We start from the raw sequence: 23,925 nt of genomic DNA, 5'->3' as shown, positions 1-23,925 counted from the left end.
ACAAGAGAGAACTAACTTGGATTCAGTTTGGAAGCTAAAGTGGATGGAAAATTCCAGTCTCCTCATATGAACAGTTAAAAAGATGTCATGGATGATAGCTTCAGAGATCAAAGGTACATCATGAAAAAGAAAAATATAACTTTGAAAATTGTAGTTCTGGTGAAAAAGACGTGACCAAAAGACTACAAAGGCGAATCAAATGGCCCCAGGGTCCAAGGAACCTGGGCAGATGTGGTATTCTCTTAGGACTATAGGAGTGTCCCATCACAAAACAAGACCATGATGTCTCGGTTCTGAATTTAAAATGAAATTTCAAAATAATAATAATAATAATAATAATAATAATAATAATAATAATAATCAGGTACATTGCCATATATTTTGAGTTGAAGGAATCACCAGTATAAAATAGAATATATTAGAATATATTAAAAGAGGGGACAGTGTCTGATATTTGTAATTATATTATTAAACCAGCTTCAGAATCCTCCAACAGGAAATAAATATGCGGAAGGAATCGGTAGTTAGTGGAGTTATATAACAGCAGCAAATGGATTTCAGATTTTAAGGCCAGAATTTTCCAAACATTTCATGTTGATTACACATTTTAGATGTGTATCATTTTGCGACATAGTAATCAATTTTACTAAGAAATCAGGGGTTAAATCAATTTCTTATAAGTTAAGAGATATGGGCACATAAATAAATTATAATACCTAAATATATGAAGACACAACATATCTCATGAAAACCTGTCATTTATATTTTAAAAAATAAATGATTACTTATTTCACATAAGTAAGGTTTCTGGTTACTTTTGTGTGACACACCTACACACTACAGCCAACAAACTAACATGTCCTGACACATAATTTGAAAAGCTTTACTTTACATTTGAAGAGTGTCCTAAACGCTGAAACTAATTTGGAGGGCAGCACCTTGGATAGCTTATTTACAAGGATTCTGTAATGGCCAAACATGGCAGAGTGGGGAATTGAACCCTGGTCTCCAGACTCATAGTCAATGCTTAAATCATTAGACCATGCTGCCTTTCTCAAAGAAAGAGTAGGAAGGCAATGTTGTTTCTTGGTGGTTCTGTGGGCAGAAGGAAAGGAACGATTCGGAGAAGAGCCAGCTAGTGCAGCCAGTGCCCTTATTAAAATAAAAAGGAGCAGTGCTCAATTTTGACCATCTAAAGGAAGAACACTATGGCAAGACAGCATGCTTTATACCCTATTTTTTAATAATACAACTGATGAAATTTCATTTCCTTTATTTTCCAATATATTGTTCACTGAAAGAGGCTTCATGGGAGGGGGAAGTCAGGAGAGCACCAATTTCTACCTATGCATAGAACACACACACCCCTTCCCCCAGTGCATAATGACAGGTATTTTCCTAGTAATGAGGCTGCCTGGAATGTTGTTCCTGGTATCTGGCTCATCATGTCATAAACTATTTAAAGAATGTTTTTGAAGTTACAGTCTGTACTTTTCTCTTCTAGTCCCAGGCCTTTTACTGAACACGGATTCTTCTTGTGAGCACATGAGATGCACCTGCCAGGGGATATTTGACCTAAGGCAGAAGCATTCCCTCAGACTTGCTTAATTGTAATAAATTAATATAGATTTCCCTGCCCCACTACTACCCCAAAGATCAATGTATCCCAGATACAACAACTGGCTTCTTTTAAAAAGTTGCTGCCTTGTCCAAAGTACCAATTGACAAATCAGACATACAGCCTTCAACTAAGGAACACTCCAGGCTCGTAGCCAGGATTTCGTTTCGGGGGGGGGGGGGGAGGGGGAGGGCTGAATGTTTTTCAGGGGAGGGTTCGGGGGGGGGGGCTGAGTTTCGGGGGGGCTGAGCCTGAGTGAAAGAGGGTCTACCCTAGCAAACCTTTTGTATCGTTACCCCAATACCCCCATGCATATGGGATATATTGAGTATGGTGATCAGATCATGATATGAATAAACATAACAGTTTAAATAATGCACCAGGAAGGCCTTTTCGCGAACCACCATGAGAATTTCGGGGGGGGGGGGGGCTGAAGCCCCTCAACCCCCCCCCCCCCCCGCTACATGCCTGGAACACTCCCTTTCCTTTTTACTCTTACGAACATTGTGTGGCCCTGATCCAGATCAGTATCCATCTGTGAGGCTGTGAAAAGAAGGAAATTTAAACATTTGCCAATCTCCCTCTCTGTACATAATTTTAAAAATTATGTCCAAAATCATCCAGTGGATTTCTGTGATCTCTAGATTTAGAATTCAGTTCTGAAACCATGACACCATGAGGTGGGGGAATAATGATCTTTAGCTACATCCTAAATGTGTGATATGGCATTGTTTGCATTTTGGTAATGAACACATTGAATCCATTCTTTTGCACCATCTAACACTGGATTCAAAATTAGTGGGGGATACCCATGTGTCACCAAAAAAAGATGAAACACAGCAGCCAAGATAAAGAGAATAGGGGATAATGTGCATAAAAATAGCTCAGAGTCATAACTGGGTATATGTGTATGTGTGCACATCTATAAAAGTTTAGAAACCACCCTTGTCAGTCAAACAGAAATAAAGAACGCTAGAGAGAGGAAGTCTGGACTGGTGACCTAGATAATAACAGCAGGGGTGCTGATGTTTTGTCTTGTGGATCTTAATCTTCAAAACAGAGTTCGAGTGGAGAAACCTTCCAACAGAAGACACATTAGAAGAGAACACTTTCCTCTGCTGGTCTTCAAAAAGAGAACTGTTCTCATTCTAGACAGCTAGACAAATGGCCCTCCTGTTCAAATTGGTGGCATTCATTTAATAAACATTATTTTCAACATCTAAAATAAAAGAGCTGTTCCATGAAATTCAATACAGATCAGAAGCAGTAGAAGAAAATCCAAACAAGACTACATAATAGACTAAAAGGTAATAATAATTGCTTTCTAAAAACACATGGGACAATGGATACTCTGGAACACCAAATTCCATACATTGGGTACCACAACTGAGAAAACTCTGCTCCATGCACCTATACTCATATATTATCCAGCCACTGATGGGAAACAATAAAGGACCAATTTGGATAACCATACAAAAAAGGGGGGTTCATATGAGAAGAAATAGTCCTTAAGATACCATAGATGATTCCACACTGTAGAATAATGTAGTTTGATAGCACTTTAACTACCATGGCTCAATGCTATGGAATTATAGTTTGATGAGACACCAGTATTCTTTGACAGAAAAGGTTCAAGGCTTATATGATTGCTTTTAATGTATTTTATGTATTAGTGTGTTATAGGGTGTGATGTTTTTAAACTACTGTTTATGAATCTTGTTGTAAACCGGCCTGAGTCCCTCCCCGGAGATCGAGAAGACCGGTATATAAAAGTTCTAAATAACTAAATAAATAAATATAACTCCATGATTCCATGGCATTGCGTTATTCCAGTTGAAGTAGTTGGAATTCAACCCCACACTGCCCAGGTCTCCAGTCCTCAATGAGGAACAGTTAGTCAGCTTTAGGAATAGGCTGAGGAATCCCTCCCCCCTCCCCCCCGTCTCCTGTATGGCAGTTGGAATGTATGTATTTGCTCTCTCCTCTCTCTTTCTGCTTTCACTCTGATTATGTAGAATGGATACTTTTTAAATGCATGCCTTTAGTTTCAGACTTCTGTTTTTACATGTTAGTATGATGCGTGTTTTGAGATCTCTCTCGTTGCTTGTGTGTCAGGAGAGATGTAGAGCTTTGTGATTTTCCCCTCTCTTTTTAAACTCTAGAAGAGAATGAGTATAGCGTAGCTCAGACCCAGTTATTTACTATTAAGAAATGTAGTTATTATTTTTTAATGTAAATAAACCTTTTGTAAATTATAAAGACTGGACTCTGCATCTTTGCCAGCCTAAGCTCTACATTCTTTACAGCCACAACCAACTGAACTTCACACTCTGCTTGCTGTGAGCTGAATGCTCAACTATAAGTATCCTGTTTGTGTTTTGGATGCTCTGCTGTTTTTTGGGTAGTTTTCCCTAACAGAACTTGTGTCAAACTGTATTAGTTCTATAGCATAAATGCACCCCTGATTGTTAGGGAGCCAGTCACAAGACTTGCATTAAGATGAAAAATAGTCCAGCAAGAAATTAAAATGATGTAAATTCAATGTAAGAGCCCAGTCGGTAGACACAATTCTCTGTAAGACACCAGATGACATTTGAGAACATTATTCAGAGGCAGCCTCCCACATAACACACTAAATTAAAGCAGTCTGGATGTAACCATGGCAATGGTAACAGGACCCAAATATATCTTTTCTAAGAAGGGGAACAGCAGGTATGTCAGCTGCAGCTAGCTACAGCTGCCACCCGAGCTTTCAAGATCACATCTGGGCCAAAAAGCATTGCTAAACTGAGAACCCAATTCTTACACTGGTGCAGAAATTTTACCAAAAACTGACTCTACTGACTTAGGACAGAGGATTGTCATTTATTTACTTGATTTTTATCTTGCCTTCCTCCCAATATAGGCACTCATCCAAAGGGCAAAAATTCTCCCCTAGGGCTAGACCAGTGGAACAGAGAATGCCTTTCTCCCAAGTTTCAATCCTAAAGTTAAGATAGGATAATCATTGGTCTACCAAATATTCTGCCTAGTATTCCCAGAATCCCTCACCATTGTCCATCTTGGCCAGGGAAGTCAAAATATATTGGGATGGGAAGCAAATGCTCCCCATCTCTGTAGAAGTGAGAACCATGTTGCACTCCAGGCAGTTGGTTCCCACTCCTTCAAGGATGCTGGAAATAATTCCATGCTTCAGAATTAAAATAGTTTGATCCCACATTAACTGTCATGGTTCCATCCAATAGAATTCTGAAATTTTTTATTTGGTGACATCTCAGAGCTCTTTGGCAATAAAGTCTAGATATCACACAAAACCACAAGTCCCAGGATATAATAGGATAGAGCCATGGTAATTTTACTGGCTGCCAACACAGATCCACACACAGGCAAAGGAGGTAGGGAACATGACTTTCAATCGCCTCCTCTTCTGTCTTACTGATAACCTAGAGACCATCTCCTGTATATGACATTCAGCTAGATCTCCAAGCTGGAGCTCAAATGAAATGATTTCTCAAAGTTTATCACCCTTTTGAAGGTATCAACTGAAATAAGAATCATTTCATTGATTATCAAGGATTGTGGCAAGGTTTTTCAAATGATTTTGTCAACAAGGGTTGTTTCCTGAATGTGTGATAGTTTCCTAATGCTTCCCCACCAGCACCATTTTACCACTTACTACTGTCACTACCAATAACTGTTAAGGTCACCATGTATCCAACTTTACTTATTATGATTCTATACATTAATCACCATAATAATCAATTACTATTATGTATAATGCATAACAATTTACTTTACAATTTAATGTTCTTAATTGGAAGAGTGTGGGCTGCCCAAACCAATGTAGAAAGCATCAGAAGGGAACTAAGGAAAAGGACATTGCACAATATACGGTGAGCATCTGAACCACAGATGGGGAAAATGTGCACACACATCTGTTCCATCTGTTTTCCCACTATAGTCAAATATACCATAGGTGTTCCAAAATAAATCTGACTGCAGGGTTCTCAACCTGTAGGTCCCCAGAATTGTTGGTCTTTAACTCCCAGAAATCCCAACAGCTGGAAAACTGGCTGGGATTTATGGGAGTTGTAGGCCAAAATACATGGGAACCCACAGGTTGAGAACCACTGCCATAGAGGAAACTGACCAAAACCACCAGGGGACTGCAGCAAACACTCCGTCCTTTTGATAAAGCTGTAACCTGCTAAAGCTACAAATATTGGCCAATGACCGAACAGAGAGCACTAGATTTTATTGTGGTGGTCAAAGGAGGGAGGCATAGGTCTCCAGACAAAAAAAATGGTGATACATTAAAATAACAGCTACTTTCCAGTCACAATGCCAGTTTCCACCACCTTTCCAACCATAATGCCATATGTTAGTGAGATTCCACCACCATGTGACAAGGTTTCTGTATAGTATGCTATGAAAATATTATTTATTTCAATCGGGTGACACATACAACAACATGAGATAGTCAAGCACCTGTACTTGTCACAACGTTCACAGATACCTTTAGCTTTCTTTTTAGACTTTTCCATCTGACCTTATCTTAAACACTCATTCCAAATGCCATTTTCTGCACTAAAATCTATGATAAACATTAATTTGTTCATAAATTGCCTTTAGTGTATTTTGACAGGGACTCAAACTTCGCGTTGCCTTTACGCAGATAAAACTTCTTCATTGCCTTATGATGGCTCAGGCAGCCTCAAGAAACAGAGAGAATCAATAAGAGTGCAAGTCTTCTGAAAGGCGTGTGGCCACATCATTGTGATGGCACTGGTTTAGAACGTTCAGGTGGGTGACACATCCTTCCCCACCACCATGTGGGCCTTTGCTTCATCACTGTCTTGCAGCTTGATCTTGCAGATTCCTCACCAGGGCCGGGAGAGCAGGAGTGTCCTATATAGCTTGTATACCCCCTTTTGCCCTTCTTTCCCCAGTTCTCATGTGTATTAGCCTTCCTGCACTTTTTAGGTGTTAATTGGGGCAGCATGTTATTGAGCCCTCAAATTAACATTAGATATTTTTTATATTAATGGTTCTCTGGTCGATTCTGGAGAAATATTAATATGAAAAATAGCCAGTGTTAATTTATAGCAACACCAGAGGCACTCAAAGTGGCCAGCTAAAGGTCAAAAGACATTTAATAGAATGTCAAGTTTGCAAACTTTGTGTTTTTTTTTTTAAAAAAAAAACAATTGTTTGGTTCGCTCCTGACATGATAAATAAATAAATATTAATGTTAGTGCAGATGGCCCCCTCACCATCAAAAAAGAGAAGTAGGGAAGGGAGAGAGGGAAGGATTCGGATGAAAGGAAAAGAAAGAAATGGGAAGATTCCCATAGTATTTTTCCACTTCCCTAACCAAGGTGAGAAGGCTGGAAATGTTACATTTAAATACTATGCAGTTGTAACACGTCTGCATTTTTGCCTAGCTTTTTGGACAGGTTAATTGAACCCTTGCTGGAGGTTAGAAGATGTCAGCCTTTGAAAAATGTTGTACATAGCAAGTGTGCAAATGTCGCAGGTGTTCTTACTGAAACAACATCAATGACAAATAGGATTAAGGGCACATAATGACTCATTGAGTAATATATTATTATTATTAATCAGCCATTATCAAGACCTCAAAATCGAACTGCAAAGGCTCTGGCATAAGCCAGTACAGGTGCTCCCAGTGGTCATCGGCACATTGGGTGCTGTGCCAAAAGACCTCCGCTGGCATTTGGAAACAATAAACATTGACAAAATCACAATCTGTCAACTGCAAAAGGCCACCTTACTTGGATCTGTGTGCATTGTCTGAAAATACATCACACAGTTCTAGATGCTTGGGAAGTGTTCGACTTGTGATTTTGTGATATGAAATCCAGCATATATATCTCATTTGCTGTGACATACTGTGTTTTTGTGTCAGTAAAATAATAATAATAATAATAGCTTTATTTATACCTTACCACCACAACAACAACAACTTTATTTTTGTTCCCTGCCTCCATCTCCTCAAAGGACTCAGCGCGACTTACAGAAGCACATACAAGTACCATAATGCATAAAAATAGAGGTAAAATTACATCAACATATTCAAACAATGACAACATCAGTTAAAATATGGTAATAATAAAACATTTTGGACTAGCATTTTCTGTTCCTCTGTATACACAGAGAAGGGAAAAAATTCAAACACCAGGCATTTCTCTTGATGTCTGGACCAAAGCCAAACAACTAGCCTATTCTCATCAACAGTTTTAAAGAGCATTACTAGTTGAAGGTTTCTGCAAATCACTGATTTTTCTTTCTAAACATGACAAAGTTCTTTGAAACTGATTCTGAATTTCAATTCTATTTTAACCCCAACCACATTGACTCATGTCAGCATAGTATCACTTCAGTGTGGAATTCTTTTTTCAAAAATGGCTAACTCACTGGAATCCACATATGCCCATGTGGGATGGAGAGGGACATTCAAGGGGGGAGGGAAGGCCCCTGCCTTCACCCCTTCTGCTGAGGTGGCCTCTTCATAGGTTGGAGGTGCTGATGGCACTGTCCCGCTGTCCTTTTTCTCGGCATTCCCCTGCTGCCCTTCAGAGTTGGCAGGCTTGTTATTCACGGAAAGCTGTTGAGCAAAACATAAAAGAAAAAAGTAAGATTTTTTTTTTGCAACTGCCCATCCCTAATGCAATAGCTGCTGATTGTTGGTGGTAGGAGTATGGCTGTGAGATAATAAATTCATGTGAAAGGTAGTGCTGGAAGAGAGTTCTACAGATACCATGAATTGTTTAGAAAAAAACCCAGATGAATGGGCTCTAGAACAAATTAGGCCAGAACGATCTCTAGAAGTCAAAATATTATATTGAGTTCGTTGTATTTTGACCATATCATGAGATGTGATGCTCACTACAACAGACAATAACGCTTGGTAAGGTGGAAGGCAGTAGGAAAAGAGGAAGACATCAGCATTGGTGGGTAAATTCGGTCAAGAAACCCATGACCTGCGCTTGCAGGACTTTAACAAGACTTTGACAGGGAGAGTTGGAAGTCTCTCATTCATTGGACTACCATAAGTTGGAGTCAATCTGATGTCAGTGAATGACAATCACAAGAATTTTGGCATGGGATCTTGAGGAGGCTTCCTGGGCTGGACATGGTGGGGAGGACAAACCATAAATTCACTGGCTCTTTGACCTCCTCAGAGAGCTCTTTGCTCCATAAGACCACAGCTATTCTTATTCTGAAAAATGCATAGAATACTCATGGAGAAATGCTGCAGGATTGAGTGGTGCGTAACTCACTGTTCATTTGAAGGCTGAGAACAGGACTTGTGTTTCACAAGGCTATCCCTGCCATTTGTAATTAAAATCAGTAATAATTGTGAATTGTGGAAAATCAGTCTAAGAAAACAGAGGATTGCTGCACAGGCAAGGTTGATACTTGTTTCAACATGGCTTCATCTCAAAGAGATGTTCACCCACACAGCCATTTGCAGGCCCTAATGGGAATGGGTTTTACAAATTTATTTCAGGTAAGGAAGGTTATTTTTCCATGTTGCTAACTGCATTCATCCCTCAGAAAAGTCACCAAATGTACATATTTTGGCATACATACATAATGTTTATGTATTTGTTTTCTATGTATCAAATCAATATTATGGGAATGGAGTTTTGTATAACACCATCATGGGCAAACTTCAGCGCTCCTGGTGTTTTGAATTTCAACTCCCACAATTCCTAACAGTCTACTGGCTGTTAGGAACTGTGGGAGTTGAAGTCCAAAACACCCAGAGGGCCAAAGTTTGCCCATGCCTGGTATAACATCACACTCTCAGTCATTGGGAGAGTCTGCACTTTAGAACAGAATTTGAAAGAGGGAATCTGAGCTGAGAAATTTTCATTCATTGAGATTTTTTTGTCCTCAAGGAAGGGAAGGTTTGATATGTTGTTAGCAAATACCCTGATCCCCACTCTCTCAACCACTATTTAAGGCTGTTCTTATGTATCCCCGTCAGCCTTTCCCAATGCATTGTTCCTCCCAGTTGGACTAAAAACCCTTTGCTTTTTGTTGATTAGGTGAGCTCTATTGTTGGCACATGTCGTTTTGGTTTGTTAGCCACAGTTCTGAAAGATGGTGGAAGGAAGGGTACAAATAAATTGAATACAATTAAGCACATCCAAATTTAAATTGCACACATCTTAGACAGATCACTAGTGCTTTTTTTACATGAAGGTAAAATAAATGTTAATTGTCTAGATCAGAGGTGTCAAATTTATGGCCCTCTAAATGTTTCAGACTTCAACTCATCCCTTACTAAGAGCCCTGCAAATATATTTGTAACATCTTTCCTTAGTGAGTGATCTGGTGATTTTGAAACCTTTCTACATTTTGGTAATAAATGTTTGGTTGAATCAAGGCATTATACTAATATGGATGCCATGATCATCCAACATGGATCAACTTTATCAGCAATGGCAATCTAAGGGTGAAGTTGGAGGCCAATTTCCCTGACCTGGATTGTATAGAGCAGTGGTTCTCAACCTGTGGGTCCCCAGATGTTTTGGCCTTCAACTCCCAGAAATACTAACAGCTGGTAAACTGGCTGGGGTTTCTGAGAGTTGTAGGCCAAAATACCTGGGAACCTTCAGGTTGAGAACCACAGCTCTGAGGACAGCTGGAATCTCACCTCTAGATTTGGTAGAGAAAACCCTTATTTGTCTGATACCATGCCCTGCAAGGTGGAGGTGCAATATGTTTGAAAGGGGCAATGCCTCTTCTTTTTGGCATCTACATACACTTTAAAAAAACAACCATTGTTGCAGCACTCTGTTACACAAAACTATTTCAAGATAATGTATGTTAAAGGCTATTCAGCTATTATGGACCAGCAAAGGCCTCCCTACCACTCTTTCAAGCAGCCACACAACTAGTGCCGCTTGGATTATCACAACTCAATACATGGCAGATAAATAACCACGAATATCACAACTGACAAAGGCAAGGAGTTAATCCTGGCATTGCATCTCTCTAGTGCCATCTGGATTTGACGATGACCTAATTCAAAAGAAGGAAGCACTGAGAAAATGATGGTATAGAGGGGATGGATGGGAGGGAAGGCATTTTCTTCTTTGAAAGAAAACAAAAAAAGATAAACCCCACTTGCCTAGTTTCCAACAGACCTGAGGATGTCTGCCATAGATGTGGGTGAAATGTCAGGAGAGAATGCTTCTGGAACATGGCCAGACAGCCCAGAAAACTCACAGCAACCCAAAACAAGACTGTCCCTTTTCTGTCTAAAGAATTTGCTAAGAGAATAGCCTGGCTGTTTTGCAGGAGAGGTTTTTAATATTCCCTTCCTGTCCCATGCATAGTATGGTAAGCAAAGGCATTCATCTGCACCCATAACATCAAGACACATTATATCTTGTTCAACAAGTAAGATTTAGGAGAAATCCCTACTGAGGTTGCATAGCTCATGTTAACAAACAAGGGACATGCCTCACAAGCAGCAGGACACCTCCTATAGATTCCTTCCAAAGTTTCTAAACTGAACATATGGCTCCAAAATTGGAGCCCTTCAACTCCTGGAGATATTAACCTGGTACTGTTACTATGAGTCCCTTGGCAACAGATGTCCTGGAAGAGGGCCAAAAGGATGGGATGGACAGGCCGCTCCCCCATATAGCCATCTCTTGACTTGGGAGAAGAAGAAGATGGTGTCCCAAAGGCTCAAGGTTCTGATAGGAGCAAGGAAGGATAGGAGCTAAGGTAACTTCATGGACAGCCATGCCATTATAGGGTTGTTGTAAGTTTTTCGGGCTGTATGGTGGTGTTCTGGAAGCATTCTTTCTTGGAGTTTCACCATCATCTATGGCAGGCATCCTCAGAGGTTGTGAGGTCTGTTGGAAGCAAGGCAAGTGCAGTTTATATATCTGTGAAATGTCCAGGGTGCGAGAAAGAACTGATGTCTTTTTGAGACAGGTGTGAATGTTGCAGTTTGCCCTCTTAATTAGTATTACATGGCCTTGTAGCTTTAAAAACTGGCTTTTCTTTCTCCTTGGATATATACACCCCATTTTCTTAGTTTCCAACAGACCTCAAAACCTCTGAGGATGCCTGCTATAGATGCAGGCGAAATGTCAGGAGATAATGCTTCTGGAACATGGCCATACAGCCCAAAAAACTTACAACAACCCAATGATTCTGGCCATGAAAGCCTTCGACAATACATGCCATTATACATTAGCTGACACGGAGAAGAAGAGAAAAAAGAACTAGGAGAGGAAGGAAAGGAAGAGGAAGGAGGAGAGGAAGCGAGGAGAAGAGAGAAGAAGAAGAAGCCTTTTCTCTCATCTCTGATGGGATTAGGTAGAGCTGCTTCCTTCAGCACCACATGATGATGCCTGCCCATGAGCATGACTTCCTCTAGTGCAGTGTTTCTCAATCTGGGGGTCGGGACCCCTGAAGGAGTTACAAAGGGGGGGTGGGGGTGTCAGAGGAGTTGCTGAAGAGCATCAGAAAACACAGTATTTTCTGTTGGTCTTGGGGGTTCTGTGTGGGAAGTTGGTGGGGTTCAGAATGGTCTTTGATTGTAGGTGAACTATAAATCCCAGAAACTACAACTCCCAAATATCAAGGTTTGTTTTCCCCAACGTCACCAGATTGAGTATTCGTGCCAAGTTTGGTCCAGATCCATCATTGTTTGAATCCAGAGTGCTCTCTGGATGTAGGTGAACTACAACTCCAAAACTCAAGGTCAGTACCCACCAAACCCTTCCAGCATTTCCTGTTGGTCATGGGAGTTCTGTGTGCCAACTTTGGTTCAATTCCGTCATTGGTGGAGTTCAGAATGCTCTTTGATTGTAGGTGAACTATATATCCTAGCAACGTTGGTGGAGTTCAGAATGTTCTTTGATTGTAGGTGAACTATACATCCCAAATACAACTCCCAAGTGACAAAATCAATCCCCTCCCCAACTCCACCAGTATACAAATTTGGGAGTATTGGGTATTTGTGCCAAATGTGGTCCAGTGAATGAAAATACATCCTGCATGTCATGACTGTAGCAAAATTGCAGTTATGAAATAGCAAGGAAAATAATGTGGTTGGGGGTGACCACAACATGAGGAACTGCATAAAGGGGCCACAGCATCATTAGGAAGGTTGAGAAACCTTCCTAATTCCCATTGCCATTCTGTTCCGGACCTACCTTTCCCTGCGTCATCTTTTTCTCTGAGGTGATGCTCCCTTCTCTGGGCGAAAGAAAGGAGAGAGCTACTGGCGACCCTTTAAAGACACACAGAGACCCGGGGGCTCCTTGTCACGTGGCTGTCCCTGGCTGCCCCGTGGTCCTCCTCCCCGGGCGGGCCCCTTGGCGCCTTCCCTCGGCTGCAGCCTGCGATGATGCTCTCCGCTTTCCAGCAGCATCTAGCTCGCCTGGCCGGGCGAGTGGGGGGACTGTACCATTCCCAAGCCTTGAAGAGGGGAGAGGATGCTTCTGGGGGAAAGCAGAGGCGAGGGAGGCAAGGAGAAAGGGAGGCTGCGAGGAGGAGAAGGGGAGGGGAGGGGGGCCCGCAGTGACTGCGAGGCTGTGACGTGGGCTCGTCCCCCGCGGGATGCTGCAGCCAGCCAAAGTCACAAGGCGAGAGAAAGAGCCAGCAAACGCCAGGCTGCAGCAGAAGGCCCTGGACCCTGGAAAAGTGGGGAGAGGACACGCAGCCAGAGAAAGCCAGGCAGGCAGGCAGGGAGGGAGGGAGGGAGAGGGGATGCAGCTGGGAGAGATGCTCTGCTGAGATGCGCCACTTTGCTGCAGCAGGAAGAGCAGCCCAGCCCTTGGATTCCTGTAGCACTTCCAGCCTCTCTCAGGGCCCTTCCACACAGCCCTATATCCCAGAATATCAAGGCAGAAAACCCCACATTATCTGAATGCCGACTCAGATAACCCAGTTCAAAGCAGATATTGTGGGATTTCCTGCCTTGATATTCTGGGATATAGAGCTGTATGGAAGGGCCCTCAGTGGTTCTCTGTTCTACTCTGTGCTACTCTGCTGCTGCGTATGCATGCCCAGTGTGGAACACATCTCACCACACTAAAACAGTGTCTCTTAATGAGACATGCCGCATTATCACGGGGTGTCTGTGCCCTACACCACTGGAGAAATTACACTGCTTAGTCGGTATTGCACCACCTGACATCCGCAGGGAAGTAGCAGCCAATAGTGAAAGGACCAAGGCAGAGACATCTCCAGCTCATCCCCTGTTTGGGTATCAGCCAGCACGTCAACGACTTAAATCTAGACATAGTTTTCTAAGATCTACAGAGACACTCGCTGGAACACCTCAGCAAGCGAGAGTCCAAAAGTGGCAGGCTCAAACCCAGCACCTCAACCAATGGCTGATACCAAATGAGAGACTCCCTCCTGGGCACACAGAAGACTGGGCGACTTGGAAAGCGCTGAACAGACTGTGCTCTGGCACCACGAGATGCAGAGCCAACCTTCAGAAATGGGGCTACAAAGTGGAATCCTCGACATGCGAGTGCAGAGAGGAGCAAACCACTGACCACCTGCTGCAATACAACCTGAGCCCTGCTACATGCACAATGGAGGACCTTCTTGCAGCAACACCGGAAGCACTCCAAGTGGCCAGATACTGGTCAAAGGACATTTAATCAACTGCCAAACTCACAAGTTTTGTATTTTTCTGTTTGTTTGCTTTGTTCTGTTAGAAATGTAATATAATGGACTGGTTGCTCTGACACGACAAATAAATAGTGGTTCTCAACCTTCCTAATGCCGTGACCCCTTAATACAGTTCCTTATGTTGTGGTGACCCCCAACCATGAAATTAGTTGTAGTTCACCTACATCCAGAAAGCACTGTAGAGTTAAACAATGATGGATCTGGACCAAACTTGGCTTGAATACTCAATATGTCCCAAATGTGAATACTCATGGCATTTGGGGGAAATTGACCCTGACCTTTGGGAGTTGTAGTTGCTGAGATTTATAGATCACCTACAATCAAAGCACATTCTAAACCCCACCAGCAATAGAATTGGGCCAGGCTTCCCATACAGAAACCCCATGACCAACAGAAAATACTGTGTTTTCTGATAGTCTTTGGTGACACCTTTGACACCCCCTTGCAGTCCCCCAAGGGTCCTAACCCACAGGTTGAGTAATGCTGGTCTAGCTCAAGGAGATGAGATCCCAGTATCCCATTTGGTCTGGACTCTGTAGGAGCCAAGATCTCTTCTGCCTCGATTCCAACTCGGTCATTTTAATTAGTGCCTCTACACACACACACACATTTTATGACCACAAGCCTTGTTGTTTTATGTATTTACTTACTTTTACAAATGCACAAGCATCTTCTTGCATGATTGTTATAAAAATAGACCCCCCCCCCCAAAAAAAAAAAGAATTATGAGATGCAATTCCATCGGGAAATACAATGTGCACGCCTTTGCCTTTTCCATTTCACCCTGTGATAACCCTTCCTGAATTCCTTTTGCATGTTGCTTTGCCATACCTTGGACTCCAGGAAATGATGCCTCCAAATTACCACAACCCTTTTACAACAGTGGTTCCCAATTTGTGGTCCGTCAACCACCAGTGGTCCACAAGAATGAAAATAAGGTCTGTAGCCTCACCATTACTACATGGTTGCCTTGAAACCACGCAGCAACAAGAGCGACTGGTCTCATGAAACCCTCTTATAGTGCCGAGGCAACGGCGATGTTTGGAGAGGAGAAGATACACAAGGAGAAGAAGAGGAAGATAAAATATTACCACTACCACATGAGCTCTAGATTATTAAATATGGTTTTATGTAGGTGAGCAGATGGCAACTACTGGATGGAATATGTTCTGTATCAGAAACTAGATTTGATGTGGTCTATCCAATGTAATTTTTAGTTCTTGCAGACTACTGATGATCCACGGACAACAGGTTGGGAACCACTGGTGTAGATGCACCCAACAGCTTGCCCAAGAACATCTAGTGGGTTTCCTAGCTAAGAGAGGATTCAAACTCTCACATCCAGAGTCATAATCCAATCCTGAAACCAGTGCATTATACTGGCTCCTTATTTTTCTAGGAAGTCACTGCACACCAATAATCATCACATATGGACCAGTGTTGGTCCATGCACCATTACTTTGAGTAACCCCAGCATATGCACCAAGCAATAAATTCTTGGAGGAGAAATGTATTCCTCTTAATCACTGACCCCTTGAGAGAACATTGCTTTCTTAATTGCATTTTCTTCTTTCCTTTGCCACTTCCAGCAAGAACATTGCAAAGAATAGATCAGCCTTGGCCATAGGGGTCAAGAATCTGGTTTTTGGGGTGGGGAATTCACTTTAGTTTCCTTGGGAAGCATTCTCTGTTTTCACTTATGTTTTCACAAGAACAATTTCGTGGTTTAGCGGTAGTCGTTTCTTTCCGGCTTCTTGTCAGTGTCAAGCATGACAAGTTTCATCAAGAACGTTCTCCATAAGGAGATCTTCACGATGGAGAGACCGATAAACAACCACAAGCCACAGTAATCCAAAGCCAGACTGCAAAGTGCAGTGTAAAAACGAGAAAACTGGCAACCAATTAACCACAGAACCCAACAAACTTCATTTACAAGGCACCACCTATAACCACTTCCAGTCGTCAGTGAAAAGGCACCAATGATTTAATCTCACAACCCACAAGGTAACTGAGTATTGTTTTGTTTACATAAATAAATAGTATATTTAATGCCTGCCACATAGAAGAACTAGCATTGTTGATCAAATTACAAGTGTCTGCAATGAAGAAAGGCATGACTGATGCTCTGTAAGCATGAGCTTTAAAAAGGCAATTTGTAGGGTTGTGTGTGTGTGTGTGAATAGTCCAGGCCTAGCCTGGGGCAATATGTATGTTTACCTGGTAGTGGCAAGGGTAATTTATTACAGCCAGGAGATCAATGAGAGATAAGCTTATGCTGCTAAACTGTAACCATGGGGGAAATGAAGGATGCATTATAAGTCATCCTTGATGGTCATGGCTACAAAGATAACACTTGAGGTCTTCTCGTGCCAATCCAAAGATCTGCAAGATCAGAAATAAAACCAAATAACATTTTTCATACAGAGCAAATAATGGAAGGACAGAAGCTCTAGAACTGAGTAGATACTTTAGACCTGCTGGCCTCCAAGGAAATGAAAGATGAGCACATCTAGGAGAGATAGGGAGAGAATGTGTAAGAGAGAAGCGGGGGGGGGGGGGAGAGGAGGAGAGGTGTAGAAGGGGGATTGTGGGCAAGGTCTGCTGAAAAAGACAAGTGAAGACAAAAGGGGAGGAAACTGGAAAAAAAGAAGACTGCAGAGTGAAGGAGGAAGTGAATGAAGGCAGGAAATGGAAGAGAAGGAGGAGGAAGAAGAGAGAGAGAAAAGGGGGAGACATTTGTCCAGGATTTGTGGAGGGGAGGAGAAGGAGAAGGAGAAAGAACAAAAAAGTGAAATCAAGAATTGAAAGATTAAGGAATTAAGTGGTTATACAGAGCCGAGGAAGAAAGACATTTATATTATGCTTTTTGCAAAACAAAAGAGCAGATATATGACTGACCAAGAAGAAAAATATACTGTAGCTTCAGCCACTTAGGGTGGGGTAAAGAAGATGAAGCAAAGACCATACTAGATCTTTTAAGTCTTTTAGAAGGAAGCCTTTGTCTGTCTAATCCAGATTTGGAAGATCCAGTATTAGACAGCTTTGAACATTCATCCTTGCTTTTAAAATATAGGTGGTTTAATTATGGTGTTGTTCTTTTGACAGTGCATGATCTTTGTGTAGACAGCTATCTGTGAAATTGCTGTTATTCTAATTTAACGATAAAGTATTTCTATTCTGCATGAAATTTGGAACTATTGCCCCCTGGTGGTGCAGCGGGTTAAACCACTGAGCGCACTGAACTTGCTGACGGAAAGTTTGGCCGTTCGAATCTGGGGAGCGGGGTGAGCTCCCGCTGTTTGACCCAGATTCTGTCAACCTAGCAGTTTGAGAACATGTAAATGTGAGTAGATCAACAGGTGCCGCTTCTGCAGAAAGGTAACGGCACTCCATGCAGTCATGGCGGCCACATGACCATGGAGGTGTCTACAGACGACGCTGGCTCTTCAGCTTAGAAATGGAGATGAGCACTACCACCCAGAGTTGGACTAGACTTAATATAAGGGGAAACCTTTACCATTACTGCTAGTAGTTGGGAAAACTTCCCTGCCCTCATACTAAACATACTCTTTGTAAAACAGCATCCTATGAGAAGTATGTAAGAAAATAATGTACTCTCCAAATGAAGGTTTAGGTCATGTTAACCAACTGGCAGTTTTTTAAACTACAACTGGAAATATCTCTGTCTGGATCTTTCTAAGCCATCTTAACTCTTTCTGGATCTTGTTATTTTATTAATCAGCTAGTTTATGTACCTGGCATTGCCTAGGTATGCATTTTCTAATGCTGTTTATTAGAAATACTCAGTCTTCGTTTTATGAATTCTCCCATTGGAAAATGTATACCCATATAATAGGAACTTTTATAAATTAGTATAGAGGATGGGTTGAAATTCCCATTATCTCAAGACTTGGCGAAGCTGCAACTCCCATCAGCTCCAGATGTGGTTGGTTGGGACTCCCAACAGGCCTAGATCTGGACAGTTGCAAATCCCATCAGGCCCAGATCTAGCCAGCTAGAATTCCCATGAAGAGTATGTATATCAAGTTAATACAGCTACATCTAACATGTAGGAGTCTTTGCAGTAAAAACATACATACATACATTACATACTTACATATTTTCACCTTTAAATTATTGACTTTTGTCCAGACAAAAAGGTCTCTGGCACAACCGCAGTCTACAGAAATAACTTGATGATTTATTCTATCAGAGGGAGGCAGACCCAAAGTGCACTTGCAGTTGTTCAATAGAAATAAATACTTAGGTTTAGGAAATAACATTAAACTTCTGTTTGTTTCAGGAATTTCATGAAAGATAGGAAGCGAACATTAAACAAGGTTACAGAAGCCTCTAAAGTTGGTTTCTTTGCATGTAATGATGCTGGATGCCATTCTGAAGGCTGTATGTCTTACTCATAGTGGTAATGGGAAAATTCATAGATATTGATTAAGGAAGTTTAGGATGACCTGGGACTCTATTTCCTTAAACGGTTATCTTTCCTGCTCCCACTGTGAGTGACATAGACTAATAATCTCAGGCTCACCCCACATCTTCTCAGTGTTCATTCAGCCCCTGGATTTTCCACTTTCTTGTTCCCTAGAGTGTAGTTAGCCCAGATTAGGATCACCACCTCCTTCCTATCAGAAATAGAGTTCTAAAGATTGCTTTAAACTTCTAATGTCCTTTCTCCTTGAAGAAAGCCTGGTGTGTCATTTGGAAACCACTTTCTTCAGTATCAATATGAAACTACATTAAATGGTCTATGTAGATGGGACTATTTGTTACAGTGTTGAATCTTTTTTATTTCAGACAGGCACCAAAATGCAAGAGAGAGCTATCTTGCATAGTGTGTGTGTGCCTTCAAGTGGCCTGTACACATATGGCAGCCCCCATGAATTTTGTAGGGTTTTCTTCTAATTAGTCAAGGAATGCCCAGAAATATTTTTGCTGGCTTCTTCCTTTGAAATACAGCACATGGTATTTCTTGATGGTCTTTAAGTACCAAGTAGAGAAGACCCTGCATGGCTTCTGGGATTTGGTGCCTTTAGGATTTGTATTTAGACCGTATCTTGCTTTGTGTTGTGCTAAAGTTATAGTTCCAATGCCATCAGCATTCTGCGTGAAATGGAAAAATCATATTCTGAGGGACATGGAAAAGGTTTTGCTGAAATAAATACCATCCAAGAGTAAACATGCAGTTTTACTAACACTGAGTATTTTTTAAAACGAAGGCTCTCTGTCTTTTCTATAGCCAGGTAGAAAACCATCAAATGTATCTCATCACTATATTTTAAGTCTGAAGAAAGGTTGCCTCACAACCTCTGAGGATGCCTGCCATAGATGCAGGTAAAACCTCAGGAGAGAATGCTTCTGGAACTTGGTCATACAGCCTGAAAAACTTATAGCAACTCAGATGCCTTGAATGTACATTTTTCCTTCTCTGAATATTTTTAAAAACAAGCAGACCCCAAGTTACAATCATGATAGGATCTCTAGGTTTGTTATTAGATTTCAGCTTAATTTCTGTCCCTATGATTGGAGTTTCAAAAATCTGGCTTGTTGTGGAAACAAAGATTGGCGAGGAAGCTTCAGTGGAGGCACCTTTTCCCCATGATAACTCTTTCAGGAGTGAATATCCCTTCCTAGGGGGAGATTTCTCTCACTTCCTCATGTCTCAACCCTGTTCTTAACTATGACTTGTTTGTAAGTCAGATGTTTGTAACTTGGGGACTGCCTGTACAGAGAATGATGATGGGACAAGTGGGAAGCAACAGGAGCATTTACATTTCAAGATGTTTTAGGGCTTGCTCTCCTTCATTTGAGGATCTTTAAGTGGAGCAATGTTGCTTCAAGTCTTCAAGTAAAATCTACTTCCATGGGTCTTATCAATGTTGCTTATTGATACATGGAAATTACTTTATTTTCCTCTAAGGCTGGAACTCACAGGAGAACATCTCATGCTGCTGGTGAGAGGCATGTGCTTCACATACCACAACAATCCCAGATGGAGACATTACTGGACTTGTCTAGTCTTATTTTCCATCCAGATATCTCCCATTCAATACTTTTTCTGCAAATGCAGATAAATTATAAAAAGATATAATTTGTTGTTGAGTCTCCTCTGGTATTTAAAACCCCGCTTAATCATCCCTGTAGAAATGAAGGTAAACCTGAAGCTATGCTTAACTCCAATAGATTTAACCAAAACAATACTTTGGGGTGTGTCAATGAGTTTCCTAGGGTGTCAGCTTGTTTTAAAAGTGAGGCACTCCCTGGGATTAAATTATTCTGCCATTTAACAGGATGGTTGGGTCATCACCCCTTGGAGAACATGTTTCTGCCAGGCCACAACAGCATGAAATGAGAGGCAATTAACCAAGGGCTGGTGCACAGCTATGCAAAACTGCCCCACCGAAACTGGATGGATGAGTTGGTTCAAAAGCTCAACAGATTCAAGGTGCATTCCAACGGAAAGATAAATGCCCATGTTATTAGGCATAGTCCCTCTTATATAAAAAGATCTAAGCAGGTGACCTTTCTGGTTGCCAATAAAACTAACAGCTGACGTGAAGCTTTAAAGAGACAGAGACCAAAAAGGTAAAATTGAATCATTGCTCTTCACAGTAAAAATGATATTTTAACCAAGGATGGACAGAGATAGTGAGGATTATTTCCCTATGACCTTTCACTTTTGGCATGTCTATCCCCAACATAGTCAGAACTGACATGCTTCTATTCTGGTACTGAAAATCCATCACCTCTCTCCTTCTCCCCCCTCCCCAGCTTCCATAGCTGGGTGGGCTGGGATGTAATGGATTCTAAGTAATGTCAAACTGCCATTTTTTGGAAATATGTGTAGTTTTACTAAGTTTTGGGCCATTTTTTCCAGCCATCCCCCATATAGGGACCAACGAGTTCTGAAATTCTTTCAATAGGTTTGGAGGGCTGTAGAATTTATCTCTCCCATGGACCAAAAAAAAAAAAGGTAGGGAGATACTTGCCATCAAATTGACAGTTGTCCCAGCTCCTGGTTTTGGCCTCCTTAAGCCCCAGCCCCAAGACTCCTGATCTCCATTTCTCTTCTCATTGACTCCTACTTCAAGGGCCCTTCCCAGATGCCACCTCACAGTGATTTTTGCTTAATGAATAATCGATAAGTTTCCAGCAGGAATTGGGAGGCATTGGGAATGTAGGATTCCAGAGCTGACATAGCTACACTAGTAGAGGTCTGTTTCCAAGTTTAGTTCATGATTTGAGTGTTTATTGCCAATATGGGAGCCTTCCTATGTTGTGCTGGTTCCAAAGGAGCCAGCATGCTTCTGCCCTGTTTGAATGATGCTTCCCCTGTGTGATGAGTAAAGTATCACCACACCAGAGTGGCACATGGGATGACAGAGTTATCTCTTTCACCTTGATTGCTAGCAAAACAGCATTGGGGAAGGCGAGGCTCCCTTGTGTGATAAAGTGGTGTGGGTCCATCTACACTAGCTTCAGACTGCTGTGGTTGACCAATAAGCTCCCATAAAGCACACAAAAGAAAGCTCTTAATATGCATCAGTGATCTGTGGTTTGTATAATCACCATCTGAGCCTCAGACTGGTTCCAGGATTTCCGAAACTTTTTTCTTTAATGAAACTGCATTAAATGGCCAGTGTTGATGGGACCAAAGTGTCTTCATTTTTGGTATGTTTACTATCCAACTTATGATATGTCTTTCACTATTATCTCACTCCTAGTCCATTTTATAATTTGTAGTGATGTCTGAACATGTGAGGTTGAGCACGTGGGATACAACACACAAACGGCAGCACTGGATCAATGATGGCTGACTTAAAGCAAAAACTAAATTGGAAAGGACAGGAACCTTGGCACACCTTGGCTTAAACATGCATTTCTCTCATCCAGTTACCCATCCCTTGGTGATTCATATCTCTAGTGTATGAATAGAGTCTATGAAACAATATTGTGTGGCAGGTAACAAAAATAGGCCCAATAACAACAACAATATTTCTTTTCTTGCCCATCTCTCCCCACGGATAAAGGTGAGGAACAGCAACATATAAAATACAATGCATATAATCAGTTTAAACACACAACCCAGTTAAGACATCTGTTTAAATAAAAATATATAAATGAATATTACAACATTTAAAAATTAAAATTCTATAATTTAAAAATAATCTGGATAGGCCTGCTAAAGGAGACCGGTATATTGCTCTTTTATATTCAGTCAGCACATTCAGCTGTCAAATCTTTTCTGGCAGGTCAATCCACAATCTAGGGCTGATTAAATTCCTCTGAGTGACCATAATAGAACAAGCTATCTCATTTCCTATTTTGTGGGCTTTTCTTAAAATCATAAGCATAACGAGATGCTCACAAGTTTGACTACCACATTGTGGGGGCAACTGGGTCGTGCACTCCCAGGAGTGGCTGCGGGGGAGGTTCCAGACCAAGCACAGTCCGAAGACCCAAAGACCTCAACGGCGGAGCAGGCGGAGGATAACATGGCACATGTTACAACGGCTGCGAAGGCGGAAGAAGGCTGCAACAGACTGAGAAGCCACGGTCATTGTGTTAAACTACATCACCAGTGGAACCTCACTCTGTGAAGTCTGTGTGTTGATCAGTTGTGCACTGACCTCCACACATTAAAAAAACCCACGCACAGGCGTCTTCCAAAGAAAATAAAAACAAACCAACCAAAGTCCCATGGCGATCAGCGAGTGGCGACGGGGGCAGGACTGTGAAATCTGGAAGCCCCTAGTCACAGACTGGCACATGGGCGGTGGGTACGGACTCAGTCGTTCTACCTCAAGGTCCGAGGCAGTTGAGTAGTTCGGCAGCTGTATCCGCGACTGAGCAGCCCTTTTTAGGACCCACTCTGCTCACCCCACACGGGGAGGGGGCTAGAAAAGGTGCCCTAAACATAGTCTGCCTCACTTATCCCTGACTGGACTGCCGCGTCCAGTGAGGTCACCACCCTGCGGCCAAAAAAGGAAAATGAACTTCGGTACGTGGAACGTACGGACTCTGATGGACAACAGTGTCAGTGAACGCCCCGAACGCAGAACTGCCATCATTGCAAGGGAGCTGGGACGCTTCAACATCGACATAGCAGCCCTTCAGGAGACCCGGAGAGCAGGAGAGGGACAGCTGAAGGAAGAAAAAGGAGGCTACACCTTCTTCTGGAAGGGACTGCCCGAAAAAGACCAAAGAATGCACGGAGTTGGCTTCGCCATCAGAAATGATCTGATGAAACACCTGCCCGAAACACCCACTGGCATCAACGAACGACTCTCAACCCTCCGAATCGATCTTGCCAAAAACCAACGGGCAACCATCATAAGTGCCTATGCACCAACACTAGATGCTGACGAAGACATCAAGGAGAAATTCTACTGTCAGCTGGACACCGTCCTATCGGGGATACCTAAGGAGGACAAAATCATCCTCCTGGGGGACTTCAATGCAAGAGTCGGGCGAGACTTCGACCTGTGGCCAGGGACCATCGGAAAAGACGGGGTTGGAAACAGCAACTCAAATGGCATCCTGCTTCTCACCAAATGTGCGGAGCACAACCTTGTCATTACCAACACGCT

The 23,925-nt window shown here is 42.0% G+C and overlaps 1 protein-coding gene across 1 annotated transcript in view; it reads right to left on the bottom strand.

The window, feature by feature from the left end:
• The window catches only part of FAIM2 (Fas apoptotic inhibitory molecule 2), a 40,989-nt gene extending 27,699 nt beyond the window's left edge, over window positions 1-13,290 (bottom strand). Inside the window, exons 1-2 of the mRNA XM_060764213.2 lie at window positions 12,829-13,290; window positions 8,054-8,243 (exon numbers count right to left, since the gene is read on the bottom strand). Coding sequence (XP_060620196.1) covers window positions 8,054-8,243; window positions 12,829-12,843 — 205 coding nt within the window. The 5' untranslated portion in view covers window positions 12,844-13,290. The remainder of the gene's footprint in view (window positions 1-8,053; window positions 8,244-12,828) is intronic.
• Window positions 13,291-23,925: the final 10,635 nt, after the last annotated feature.

Source organism: Anolis sagrei, chromosome 2 (genome assembly GCF_037176765.1).
Source record: "Anolis sagrei isolate rAnoSag1 chromosome 2, rAnoSag1.mat, whole genome shotgun sequence".
In the NCBI taxonomy this organism is placed as follows: Eukaryota; Metazoa; Chordata; class Lepidosauria; order Squamata; family Dactyloidae; genus Anolis; species Anolis sagrei.
Note: the sequence above shows the minus strand (reverse complement) of the source record. Positions and strands in the feature narration are given on the sequence as shown.